Source organism: Pristis pectinata, chromosome 19 (assembly GCF_009764475.1).
Source record: "Pristis pectinata isolate sPriPec2 chromosome 19, sPriPec2.1.pri, whole genome shotgun sequence".
In the NCBI taxonomy this organism is placed as follows: domain Eukaryota; kingdom Metazoa; phylum Chordata; class Chondrichthyes; order Rhinopristiformes; family Pristidae; genus Pristis; species Pristis pectinata.
This window is the reverse complement of record NC_067423.1, coordinates 4,023,572-4,038,254: the sequence shown is the minus strand read 5'-3', so window position 1 is coordinate 4,038,254 and position 14,683 is coordinate 4,023,572. Positions and strand designations below refer to the sequence as shown.

Here is a 14,683-nt window from a genome sequence, read left to right as displayed (position 1 = left end):
AACAAATATGTAACTATGTTTAGATAATTGATCGAATGTGAACATAATTGAAAATATAATGGATAGACTGTAGAAGAGGGTAATACTGCATAAAATATTACCTCGACTAATGTTTGCTGCTCAGTATGGGGACTGGCTTTGGGGACTGACCTTATTAAAGCTCTGGTTATCAACTTCTAGCCACTAATATTAACCCCTTCCCCCCCCCCCCCACCAACTCATCCACCCCCCCACCCCAACAAGACAGCCCTAAGTTTCAAGTATCGACATTGGAGGATTTTAAGAACAGAATGCTATCAATGGAATTACATCCTGTTTCACATTATATCCCTAGTGTTGTTGATAATCAAATACTGCAGCTCTGAAATGGTGAACGTTTTGTGGTATTTAGCAAAACTTCTGCAAACAGATGCCTTACAATCATAAATGGAACTTATCCCTGAAAACAACTAACTACAATAAACCTAAACAGATTTTTATTCATTGTTTCACAAAGGCTAATAAACAGAGCTGCATTGTATCGTCTCACCCACACGTGGAAACATTAATTCACAAGATATGACATTTATAGCAGGGCTTGCAGTTGACATGTCCCTACCCTCTGACCCCCACCCCCTCCCTTCCTGCTCTGAGCACAGACTGCCCAACACTAAGTTGACGAAGTGGTTTTCAGATGCTGAGAGGCCAACAAATTCTCATTTTTGCAATATTTGGAGAATCCTTGTTAAACACCCAGACCAATGGTTTAATAATTGTTGTAATCTTAGAACATAGAACAGTACAGCACAGGAACAGGCCCACCATGTTGTGCCAAACTAATCCCTTCTGCCTGAACACGGTCCATATCCCTCCATACCCTGCACATGTCTAACAGCCTCTTAAACACCCCTATCCTATCTGTCTCCACCCCTACCCCTGGCAGCCCATTCCAGGCACCCACCATTCTCTGTGTAAAAAACTTGCCCCGCACATTTCCCTTAAACTTTCCCCCTTCACCTTAAATGCATACACTCTAGTGTTAGACATTTCAACCCTGGGGAGAAAGATACCGGCTGTCTACTCTACCTATGCCTCTCATAATTTTATAAACTGTCAGGTCTCCTCTCAGCCTCCACCTCTCCAGAGAAAACATTTTGCTAAACATTTTTTAAAAAAATTACTAAAAGAACCCCACCCCACCCTCCATTTCCCTCCTTGTCCAATTCTGAGCCTGACATCTGATTGCTTCCTGGGATCTCATTGAGTCCCTCACCACGCAGTTGTCTGGTTGTGCTGAAAATTCTCAATGGAGCTTGGAGGAGAAGGCTGCTCTCTGACAAGCAGGCTGGGAGACTGACGGACCAGCTTTGCTCAGGAGTGGTCAGAAGGTTCGGGACCTCAGCTAGCAAAACCCCTGGAGCTAACACATGTACAAGTCCCGTCTCTCTCAGTCCCCCTCATGTGTAAATGAATCTATCATTCTCTGTCCTGAACATACCTAGTGATTGAGCCTCTTGAACTCCAAAGACTCACCACCATCTGGATGAAGAAGTCTCTTCCCATCTCTGTCCTGAACGGCCAATTGCTTATTTTGTGTAAGTGTGTCAAGCTATTCCTGAAGCTGATATTCTTGGAACAGTGTCAGACCCCAAAGGAAGGGCAGTCACGACAGGAGGTGGGACGGAGGATTACAGTGACAGGTGACTGGAAGCCTTGGGTCACAGTTGCAACCTGTAACACTAACTCTGTTCCTGTACTTCCCACCCACCACCCACCAACCCACCCCCCCCCCCCCACTTATCTCACTGATGTCAAACTGAAACCTAAACCCAGAGGAAAGCAACTCCAATGCAGATGGTTTACAACCTGATGGATATTTTGAGTGGCTCTGTTTGGAAAGTTGTGGAAAATCCTGTGTACGATCTTGCTTTTCAGTGACAGGAACCCCTTTCTCCGGTCGTTCTTCAGTCTGTCAACACATGTATGCAAGTCCAACTGGAAGATGGACAATTTAGCACAACTTCTGAGCAGGACCAAGGGCATTCTAAAGCATTACTTCTACAATATCTGTAATATCCTGACATTTAAACCCTGTCCATTTCCAAATCCTCACGTGGCTCAGTGTCAGATTTTGTCTGATAATGCTCCTGTGAAGCACATTGAATTACGTTAAAGGAACAATACTTACTGTTGTTGATAATTAGAATCATTACTGCTATCGCAATAGAATTGGAAAGTAAACACAGGGTGAATCCAATGATGTGACCACCTATAGTTATATTTCTAAAAACAGATTTTATTTCTTCTGCAGATTTCCTGGAGACACAGGTAGTGACAAGAAAAAAGATGACATTGCAGTGAACAGAGACACTTTCATTTAAAAAGTACCGGATGCCAACCCTTCAATCAAGCTCACATCCTCAGTTACTCTCGGCATTACAGAGTACACTTACTCACCGGAACCTCTTTTTAAACGCTTTCTTGCCAGCTTGATTTGATCTTGGAGAATCTGTATCCAATCCTTTGGTCCAGGAACTCTGTCAATCTGATTTAATGTGCAATATTTTTCTGTGAAAACTAGAATTTTAAATGTTGTATTAATTCAAAGTCTCAGATTTGTGGATCAATTGATGAGAAGTGCTGTGGATCTGAGAAAAATATACTGATTGCAAAGGTAACTTTCACAACAGACGACTTCAGGAAGGGTAAATAACATCAAGGTTCCTCAAGTTTAGCTCTTGGAAGGCTTCTTTCTTTTGGGTTAAATTGACCTGAAACCCCCTCAGCAGTGCCATTTAAAACTCCCAAATGTTGTATTTAAGAAATAACCAACGGTGGCTTGCGCTCACTGAGAGTGTAGCTGCTTCATCTTGTTGCTGTACGCACATCAGCATCCGTAACAGTCTGCACATCAGCATCCGTAACAGTCTGCACATCTGCATCCATAACAGTCTGCACATCAGCATCCGTAACAGTCTGCACATCAGCATCCGTAACAGTCTGCACATCAGCATCCGTAACAGTCTGCACATCTGCATCCGTAACAGTCTGCACATCTGAGCCATCAGACAACTCAAAATAGCCCACCTCTGTAATGAATTCTGCCACTAATCTCCCCATGCTGTGTGATATTGCCAGCCATGCTGAACTCTTTCTGGATCGAGTCTGTTTGTACTTCATCCCTCTTCTTGTTTAAAAAATAGAGATTATGATCAACACTACTCAGGAAGGAAGGGTTCTGCAGGGACGGCGGCAACACAGGCAGCAGTGTGGAGACAGATGGTGACACGTTTGATTCCATCCATAGATCCCATATCAGGGAATAAATGAAATGGATAGAGTCATCAGGTCACGCTGCAAGAGCTGGAGGGAAGCCCGATAGATTATATGAAAGGATGGTTTTTAAACAGAGAAGGGTGGAGTGATGTAAAGGTTTATCTGTGGAGGGGGACGGGTGTGATTCCTGAAGCTGGCTTGGTCAATGGTAGGTTGGACAAGGATGTACATAAACTAGGGAGTACCAAAGAGATAAAGGCTCGACAAGACTGCAGAGAGACAGAGGGATGGGAGAAGCCACTTGGTTCTGAAGGAAAGGACGAGGATTTTACACCTGTTGTACTGGGAGAAAGGGTCAATCTAGATCAGCAAGGGAACAGTGAAGAGTCAGTGGGACACAGTACGAACAGCTGAGATTGGAACGAGGATGTGGGCACTGGATGCAGCAGACACTGACAGTCACAGGCTGTATCTTTGCCAAAGGTGCCTCAATTGTCTCAAATTTAACTCTTGGAAAAGCTTCCTTCTGTTGGGTTAAATGCATCTGAAATTGACCTGAAACCCCCTGAGCATTGCTGTTTAAAACTCTCAAATGTTGTAGTTAAAAAATAACCCATGGTGGCTTGTGCTCACCGAGTGTGCAGCTGCCTCATCTTGTTGCTGTACGCACGTCAGCACCCGTAACAGTCTGAGAAGGCAAAACACACTGAGGAAAAGTATGGGGAGAGATGGGCCTTAAAATGAGACTGGGGGTGACGTGGTTGCGAGGATGGATAAGACCATGCTGGGATTTTTGCCGAGATGATCCAGGTAAGTAACATTCACGCAGCAAAGTTCAAGGATGAGTGAACTGTGGCGATGAATGACTTCAACCACTGTACAGAGTAACTAACTCGCTAACTTAAAGCAGCAAAGATACCGGGGAACAGGCAAGAGTGGGAGGTAACTATTAAGTTTATCAGGTCGACAGCTGCCAAACCAGTGGGTGGTGCCAAGGGTCAGTGCCCTGGATGATTTAAATCTCAGAACAGCAGCATCAATATTGTAAAATACGAGTTATTTAACGGAGGAATTGAGGAAGAGCATTTTCTATGGGCAGGAGGCGTGAGCAGTGAGGTTCAGAGAAGCTATGGGTTAGCACAGGGATGGGAGTGGCAGAAGAGGTGATTAACAGTAACCTGAGTAGCCAGCAGAGAGGGGTGAAATAGAAGAACCAATCAAAGGGACACTGCAGGACGTTAGCTAGAGGAGACTGTCCGTCTCCCCTCTCCGCCAGGGAGATGGGTATTCCAGACAGACTTGAAGCAAAGATTGAAGTATAGATAGATAAACTCAATCTCAGAATTGCAGCATTAAAATTTTGAAATGCAAGAAAATGCAGCAAATACTCAATCAGCCAAGCAGCAACCGTGGAGACTGAGAGACAGGTAGCGTTACAGGTTGGTGACTTCTCATCAGTTCTTGTTTTTTTTTATCTCTGACTTCCAGCATCTGCAGCATTTTACTTTTGTATAAGTACATCCTAATGATTAGGGATAACCAAAGGAATTCCTATAGGGGGAAGGGGTAACATTTAAAAAAAAATCAACAATTGAGGGTGTTACATGGACGGATTCTGCAGCCTATTATAGGGGCCCCTGGACTTGTCTCCTTGGCAAGATATGGTGTAAAAAAGGGGTGTTTCCAAAGCACAGTCAATTCATTAAAATAACTCCTTCGCAAGTCTCTCATAAGGAGCAGAACATTATAGCACAGGAATGGCCCTTTAGCCCACAATGTCCGTGCTGACCATGGTGGCAAATTAAACTAAACCCATCTACATGATCCATATCCTACCATCCCCGCTGTTACGGACTAGGTTACTATTGGTGAATGTCCCTTTAAGATAGAGCATAGTGGTTGTGTGTGTGTGTGTGGGGGGGGGGGGGGGGGGGGCGTGATGACGACAACAGAAGATAAGGATGTGGTGACGTTTTTGGAGCAGACAGTCGGAGTCAGTTGGAGAAAGAAAGAGAGGGAGGGAGACACCTGCCTGCTAGTCTCTATCGATGGATGAAAAACAATAACTGTGTCTGTCACTACAATCCACGGATGGATTTTTGGAGTAATCCAGTGGAGTCCACTTTGTTGTTAACCTGTAGTGGGATACAGGTAATTGTGTGGACGGCCACGATTCAAATGCCTTTTGGGGTGGCAGATGCTTCGGAACAAAGCGGTGGAGTGGTCACTGCCGAGTAGACACTGAGGTGTCATGTGGGTTCCATCGGGGAACATTTGGATTTCGTAATGTCTCTATTCTCTCTCTACATTTCCTCTTCAGTCAACGGCGGCTGTGCAGAAGCCTTTGCTCACGTTTCACCTTACAGCTTGCTAAACTGAACTGTGAGAACTATTCCTGGACTTGGAGTTTGGGAATTTGCCACACACACGAGTTGAGGTTTTGGGGTTAATGTTTAAGATCTAACATTTTTACTTCTAACATTTTTATTTATATTTTTCTTATTATCATAAGTAGTTATTAATAAAATAGTTTTAACACTTATACATGACTTGGTGTGTTTCTTTTGTTGCTGGTACATGACACTGCATTATCTAAATGTCTCTTAAACCCCACTATTGTATCTGCTTCCAGCACCACCCCGGCAGCCCGTTCCAGGCACCCACCACTCTCTGTGTAAAAAAAATTGCCCTGCACATTACCTTTAAACTGTCCCCTCTCACCTTAAACCCATGCCCTCTAGTATTTGACATTTCCACCCTGGGAAAAAGATACTGGCTGTCTACTCTATCTATGCCTCTTGAAGCAAAGTGGTCTTCAAGAGGCATAGTCAGAGATGGAGATAAACCATCTTCTAAACTTCTATCAGGTCTACCCTCAGCCTCCAGCGCTCCAGAGAAAACAATCCAATCTAGATCTTTGGATTAAAGAAAGCACCACCTTTTTCCAAAGTTACCTTTTATTGCTCCCACAATATTTTGATCCAGACCCTTCCTGTTGTCATTTGCTCCTCGTTTCCTCTTCCCATTGGGAAGAGAATTCGCCAGCGTTCGGTCATCAAAAAACGCAGAGACAAGCTTCCGAAAAAGCAGACTCCCCGTGCGAGAGTAGTTGAGTAATATGGACTCGAGCTGGGACTTGGGAATGAACACGTCGTATCCATCTGAAAGTCGGACTTCAGGCTGTCAGAGGATAATGGACATCGACCAAAAGTTATTTCATTTTCCCTAAATCTCCCTTCTTCATTTTCAAAACCGTTGATACACACAGTCTCAAAACCACAAGGAAACATTTTGTGAATATGCAGAAAATCTCCTTGTACTCTATTGTTACAACAAAATACTCCAGTTAATTTTCTAATACTTCATTCCCATCCATTCGAGTAATAATTAATTCAAATTACTTTGTACATTGAGAAGTTTACCTGGGCAAATGCTAATTGTTTGGTTTGGTTTATCAGTATTGTCAAGTGTACCGAGATACAGTGAAAAACTTTTGTTGCCTGCCATCCAGACAGATCATTCCAGACACAAATATATCGAGGTAGTAAAAAGAAAACAAAATGTGGAATATAGTGTAGCAGCCACAAAGTACAGAGAAGGTAAACAAATAAAGGGCAAGGGCCACGACGAGGTGGATTGGGCGACCAAGAATTCATCTTTTCTTGTATGAGAGGTTCGTTCAAGAGTCTGATAACAGTGGGATAGAAGCTGTCCTTGTGCCTGGTGGTACGTGCTCTCAAGATTTTATACCTTCTGCCTGATGGGAGGGGGGAGAAGTGAGAATGACCGGGGTGGGAGGGGTCCTTGATTACGTTGGCTGCTTTCCTGAGGCAGTGGGAATTCTAGACAGAGTCACTGGAGGGGAGGCTGGTTTGCGTGATGGGCTGTGTTCACAACTCTCTGCAATTTCTTGATCTCTGAATTCCTATTGATACTGGAAACATTGAATAATGGTGTACAGAACATGGATGCTCACTCGCATGGTTGGTAAAGCAAGGATTACACTGCAGTTATTGATATTGTGTTAAAGGCAACTGGTCAGCATCAGGCTGTGCTCAAAAAACCTTGTTCAACGATGATCCTGACTTCAACCTTGGTAAGCCAAGATCACGTACAATTGAAGAGGTGCAACCAGTTGAGCCAAGGAGATAAAATCCCAACCAACGATCAGCCATTTGCAGAAGTGGAGTTTACTGAAGTAGAGATTTATAGGATAGTTGAGGATAAGAGCATTGTATACAGTAAAATTCGTATACAGTAACATTCAGATAATCCGCTATCCGACATTTGGAAATCCCGATAATTTGGCATCTGGCTCGACGGGTGCTGATTCTGTACTCTCCTCACACACTGAGGCCTCGATTCCTATACTCCCCTTTCACTCCTTGGGTTCCCGTGTTCCCTCCAACACACTGGGGACCCGGTTCCCACACTCCCTGCAGCCACCGGGACCCCAGTTCCCATGTTCCCTCTAACACACTGGGACCCTGGTTCCTGCACTCCCTGCACCCACCGGGACCCCAGTTCCCATGTTCCCTCTAACACACTGGGACCCTGGTTCCCGCACTCCCTGCACACACAAAGGACCTTCTCCAATCCCACATTATATTCTGTCTGCCAACTTCTTCTCCCATTACTTACTCTCCCTTTTATCAGCCTCTCTATGCCCTCACAACTTGCTGTGCAGTTTCACTGTATCATCAGTAAATGTGGCTACAGCACCCTCAGCCCCTGCATCCAGGTCATTAATATAGATCGTAAGTAACTGAGACCCCAGAACTGGTCTCTGGGGTGCCCGCTAGTTACTGATTGCTCATACAAAACGACCCATTTCTCCAGGTGAGGGGTCTCGACCCGAAACGTCAACTGTCCATTTCCCCCCACAGACGCTGCCCGACCCGCTGAGTTCCTCCAGCAGTTTGGTTTTTTGCTCCAGATTCCAGCGACTGCAGTCTCCTGTGTCTCCCAACTCTCTGAGCTGGTCAATCCCTAATCCATGCCTATAAACCCCAACCCTGTACACTCTTATTTTGTGCAGTATGTGGCATCTATTCGAATGCCTTCTGCAAATCCAAATACGCTCCATTTACTCGTTCCCCATTATCCATCCTCTTACATCCTCAAAGAATTGCAGCAAATCTGTCAAATACAATTTCCATTTCATCAAACCATATTGACTCCTCAGGAGGATAAAGAAATTCGGCACGTCCCCATTGAATCCCCTATTTTTACAGATACACCATATCCTATCGGGATGCATCCTGGTTTGGTATGGCAACTGCTCTGCTGATGACTGCAAGAAACTGCAGAGAGTTGTGGACACAGCCCAGCACATCATGGAAACCAGCCTCCCCTCCATGTCTACTCTTCCTGCTGCCTCGATAAAACAGCCAACATAATCAAAGACCCCACCCACCCCGGACATTCTCTCTCTCCCCTCTCCAATCGGGCAGAAGATACAAAAGCCTGAAAGCGCGTACCACCAGGCTCAAGGACAGCTTCTATCCCGCTGTTATAGGACTACTGAACGGATCTCTTGTACGATAAGATGGACTCTTGACCTCACAATCTACCTCATCATGGCCTTGCCCCTTATTGTTTTCCTGCACTGCACTTTCTCTGTAACTGTAACACTATATTCAGCATTCTGTTATTGTTTTCCCTTGTACTACCTCGATGTACTAATGTGATGAAATGATCTGTATGGATGGTACGAAAACAAAGTTATTTTACTGGACCTCAGTACATGTGAGAATAATAAACAAATTTACCAATTTACAATTTTCCTAACTGTCTTATTACCTCATCACTAATTGCTTCCAGCATTTTCCCAATAATGGATGTCGGACTAACTGGCCTGGAGTTTCTCTCTCCTTCCTTGAACAATGGTGTTGCATTTGTAGTATTCCAAACCTCTGCTGATTCTCCAGAATCCGGGGAATTTTAGTAGAACCCAGGCAACATATCCATTATCTCTGCAGCCATACTCTTAAGCCCCTAGTTTGCAGGCCATCAGGTCCAGAGACCTTTGCTCTCATCAACCAGCCTGGTGGTTTTCCTCCAGAGAAGAAAAATGGTTTGAGTTCCTCCCTCCCTACAGGTTCCCGATGACGTTTTTCATGTCTTCTATCCTGAAGATCGATCAAAAATAAATACTTAAAATCTCCTCCATTTCTCTATTTCCCATTGTTAATTTCCCAGTCTCATCTGTAAGGAGCCAACATTTATTCTTATCTTTATAAACTGTAGAAGTTCCTACTGTCTAGTTTATATTATTAGCCAATTAACTCTCATTCTCCACTTTCTCCCTCTTCAAAAATTTTCTGCACATCCTCCGGTTTCCAAAAAGTTCACTGATCTTCACAACACTGTATGCCTGTGCTTTCAATTCACTGTCACTTCCAGCTTCCTCATTCAGCCACAGATGGAGCATCCTTCTCAAAGAGCCTTTCTTTCTGACGAGAATACACCATTTGCTGAGATTTACGAAACGTCTCCTCAAAGATCTGGCACTGCGGATCCAGCGTCCTACCCTTGAGTCTATTTTTCCAGTCTGCTTCTGCCAACTCTGACCTCACACCACCTAATTGCCTTTATTTAAATTTAGGACTAGTTTCAGCCTCAGGTTTCTCACCCTCACAGAGTCATACAGCATGGAAACAGGCCCTTCGGCCCAACTGACTCATACTGACCAAGATTCCCATCTAAACGAGTCCCATTTGCCTGCATTTGGCGCATATCCCTCTAAACCTTTCCTATCCACGTACCTGTCCAAATACCGTTTACATGTTGTTAATGTACCTGCCTCAACCACTTCCTCTGGCAACTCGTTCCATATACTCACCAAACTTTTGTGAAAAGGTTGCCACACTACAGGAAGCATGTGGTTGCAATAGAGAGATTGTAGAAGAGATTCACTGGGATATTGTCTGGCATGGAGGGCTGTAGTTATAAGGAGGGATTGAATAGACTGGGTTTGTTCTCACTGGAACGTAGGAGACTGAGGGGTGACCTCATAGAACATATAAAATTATGAGGATAGATAGTCAGATTCTCTTTTAAATCTTTCCCCTCTCACCCTAAACCTATGCCCCCTAGTTTTGGACTCCCCTACCCTCTGTCTTGCAGTCTTGTACCACTGCAAACCTCAAATGATCGTGCTACAATCACACTTTCTGAGGGAGCCCTTTACTATGAGATCATTAATTAGCCCCTGTCTCACAATACACGATCTAAAACAGCCAGCTCCCAGTTGGCCCTCAACATACTGTTGCAAGAAACCATCCTGAATACACTCGATGAACTCATTCTCACGGCTTCCTTCAGATTCATTTGCCCAAATTATTTGATGATTATATCGCCCATGATTACTGCAGTACCTTTCTTTCCAGCTCCATTATTCCTTTACTTATACTCTGTCCTGGTTATTGTTAGGAGCCCAGACAAGTCAGTGCCTTCTGCATCTTGAACTGAGCCAGTATCATTGCTCACCACAACACTGATCTCATCCTTTGTTAATAAACCCACCTCTCCTCCATTGCCTTTGAAACATCGAATGCCCTCAACATTCAGTTCCCAGCTTTGGTTACCTTGCAACCACGTCTCTGCAATGGTTCTCAGATCATGCTCAGTTATTTCTGTTTGTGCTCAGAGAATTGTACAGCACAGACACGGGCCCTCCCAGCCCACCTCGTCCGTGCTGACCTCTCTGCAATAGTCCCACCTGCCTGCGTTTGGCCAATGTCCCTGTTCTCCCTTCTGCTCTAAGCACCTGTCCAAATGCCTTGTAATTGTACCCATCTGTACCTCTTCCCCTGGCAGCTCGTTTCACACGCGCACCACACTGGGTGAAAAACTTGCCCCTCAGATCTCCTTTAAGTTTCCCTCTCACTTTAAACCTGTGGCTCTAGTTCTAGACTCCCTGCCCTGGGAAAAAGACTCTTGACTATCTCTCCTATCTATGGACCTCATAATTTTATATGCTCTATGAGGTCTCCTACGTTCCAGTGAGAACAAATCCAGCCTATTTAATCCCTCCTTATATAACCACAGCCCTCCATTCTAGGCAACATCCCAGTGAATCTCTTCTGCACTTTCTCTATTGCCTCTACATCCTTCCTGTAGTGTGGCAACCAGAACTGTACACAAGACTCCAAGTGTGGTCTAACCAATGTTTTATACAACTACAGCATGACGTCCCAATGACTATACTCAATGCCTCGACCCATGCATACCAAATGCCTTCTTCACTATCCTATCCACCTGCGTCACCAGTCAGCAAGCAGATATGGACTTGTCTCTTTGTACATCAATGATCCTAAGGTCCCTGCCATTTACTCTGTATGTTCTACCAAAATTTGGCTTTCCAAACTGCATTACCTCACACCTGTCTGGATTAAGTTCTGTCTGCCACTGCTCTGCACAACTTTCAGCTGATCTAAGTCCCGCTGTATCATTAGACAACCTTCTTTGTTACCTATGACGCCACCAATCTTCGTGTCGTCTGCAAACATATTATCCAAGTCATTTATATATATATATTACAAACAACAAAGGTGCCAGCATCGATCTCTGTGGTACACCACCACCAGTCAGAGAGACACTTATCCACCACTCTCCTCTGCCTCCTATCACTGTTGATTCTGGTCACGAATGCTGTGTACATTCACATAAAAAACCTTTAATTCCGTCTCATCATCTTCCCTTTCTCTGATGTTATTCGCTGATGCACTCTTATGCTTGTGTGTTCTGTCCCTTTCTGTGATAATTTTATAAAGCAGACTTCTTTTCCTGCTTCTAAGCTCCAAGTACTCCATCCCACACATTGCTCCTCATTTCCAGTTCCGTCCCACTAGGAGGATGTTATCGAACATTGTAATTGCAGCTGCACTGTGCTGAAATTATTTTGAATAGGCATGAAATTGAGCCAAAATATTTCAATAATTATGGGTTACAAAGTTCAAATACGCAACAGGACACACAGGCTTCATTACTCCCGCCCTGAAGCAAGATTGTCAACTGCAGAACAGCACCCCCGAAGACTAAATTATTACGCTCATGTTTCTGGATTGACATCTAGATTACTTCCATGAATTAAAAATAATTTTATAAAGTTTTATCAGAGGTGGCTTGTCTCTGAAGTTTAAATAAATTTAATCTATTTCATCATGGATCATCTGTGAATAAGAGTGTCGGTGTGGGCTTACAAACGGGAACACCATGAGGCTCTTTACTGACACATTCAAAGAGATGATGTTCGATCTGTGACTTCACTCCACAAACTCATCTTAACCACACACACACTTTAATACCTTTGCTTTACAAAAATATTACCAATTTCAGATTTAATATCAACAGTTAACCCAACATTATATACGATAGAACTCTGGTTAGGCCGCATTTAGAGTATTGCGTGCAGTTCTGGTCACCTCACTATAGGATGTCGAGGCTTTTCAGAGAGTGCAGAGGAGGTTTACTAGGATGCTGCCTGGATCAGAGGGCATGTGCTATCAGGAGAGGCTGGACAAACTTGGGCTCTTTTCTCTGGAGCAGCGGAGGCTGAGGGGTGATCTGTTGGAAGTGTATAAGATTATGAGGGGCATAGATAGGGTGGACAAGCAATATCTTTTTCCCATTATTGAGCGTTCCAATACCAGAGGGCGTCCATTTGTGAGAGGGGGTAGGTTCAGAAGAGACACGAGGGGTACTTTTTTTTACTCAGAGAGTGGTGGATGCCTGGAATGCATTGCTTGATAGGGTGGTGGAGGCAAATTCTTTGCAGGCATTTAAGAGGGGCTTGGATGGGCACATGAATGAGAGGAAAATGGAGGGATAGGGGCATTCTGTAGGTAGGAGGGATTAGCTATGTCGTCACAACATTGTGGGCTGAAAAGCCTGTTCTGTGTTGTACTGTTCTATGTTCTATGAACATCCCTTTGCTGAACAGTGTTGCAAATTTCTCCCTCCCTCTGTGTTTAGAAGTGTCTATTTTCATTCTTGAATTGGATTTGGTCTTGGTTTATTCTTGTCACATGTACCGAGGTACAGTGAAAACCTTGTCTTGCACACCAGATTATTTCATTACAATGGTGCATTGAGGTAGTACAAGGGAAAACAATAACAGAATGCAGAATAAAGTGTTACAGTTACAGAGAAAGTGCAGTGCAGGCAGACAATAAGGTGCAAAGTCAATCCCTTCCACCATCAGATTGCTGAACAGTCCATGAACACTACCTCGTTATTCCTTTTTTGCACTATTTCTTTATTTTTGCAACTTACAATAATTTTTATGTCTTTATGTCTTGCACCGTACTGCTGCTGCAAAACAACAAATTTCATGACATATGTCAGTGATAATAAACCTGATTCCGATTCATAAAGGGATAGATTGTGAGGTGAAGAGTCCATCTTATCATATTAGGAGACCGTTCAATAGTCTTAAAACAGCGGGATAGAAACTGTCCTTGAGCCTGGTGGTACATGAACATAGAACGCTACAGCACAGTACAGGCCCTTTGGCCCACAATGTTGTGCTGACATTTTATCCTGCTCTAAGATCTATCTAACCCTTTCCTCCCACATAGCCCCCTATTTTTCTATCATTCATGTGTCTATCTAAGAGTCTCTTAAATGTCCCTAATGTATCTGCCCCCACAACCTCTGCCGGCAGTGCGTTCCACGCACCCACCACTCTCTGTGTAAAAAACTTACCCCTGACATCCCCCTTATACCTTCCTCCAATCACCTTAAAATTATGTCCCCTCGTGTTAGCCATTGTCACCCTGGGAAAAGTCTCTGACTGTCAGCCTTTTGTATCTTCTGCCCAATGGGTGGGGGGAGAAGAGAGAATGTCTGGGGTGGGAGGAGTCTTTGATTATGTTGGCTGCTCAGAGATCCTGCCCCACCCCAGACATTCTCTCTTGAAAGACCAGGTGTTAATTTTTATTTTAAGAGTTTGTCCCCCAGTTCTGGATTCCACAACTAGTGGAAATAGTTTCACTGGATCTGTCCTGTTAATTCTCCTTAATATCTGGAAAACTTCAAACCCCTTGACTTAAATTATACAACCTTAGTTTTGTGATCTCTCCCTGTAAATTAAACCATTTGGGTCTGGATATTATATTAAATTGGTGCTGCTTTTCCTCAAAAGTTCTGATGCTCAGAACTGCTCACAATGTCCCAGGTGTGCTCTAACCAGGGCTGTATTTCGTTGTCTAATAACTGCAGAGTGGTCCTTGTCCTTCCCATGTATCATGGCCCAGGGGTCCTGCCAGTTTGAGCACTCTCCCAGTCCAGCAGTGTACCACTGAGCACTCATGATGGGAAAGAGCGGGTATCGGAGATTTCAATAAGCACTGTCCACCCAGAGCAGAAATCCAGAGTTATTCCCTCCTGCTCACCCATGTGATCCTACAGTGGTAACCAGAGT

The 14,683-nt window shown here is 44.1% G+C and overlaps 1 protein-coding gene across 3 annotated transcripts in view; it reads right to left on the bottom strand.

Moving 5' to 3' along the window:
- bend7 (BEN domain containing 7) overlaps positions 1 to 14,683 on the bottom strand; it is a 70,654-nt gene that overhangs the window by 5,227 nt on the left and 50,744 nt on the right. For all 3 annotated transcript variants that reach the window (XM_052033746.1, XM_052033747.1, XM_052033745.1), the window contains exons 6-7: positions 6,210 to 6,435; positions 2,437 to 2,556 (exon numbers count right to left, since the gene is read on the bottom strand). In XM_052033746.1, coding sequence (XP_051889706.1) covers positions 2,437 to 2,556; positions 6,210 to 6,435 — 346 coding nt within the window. The remainder of the gene's footprint in view (positions 1 to 2,436; positions 2,557 to 6,209; positions 6,436 to 14,683) is intronic.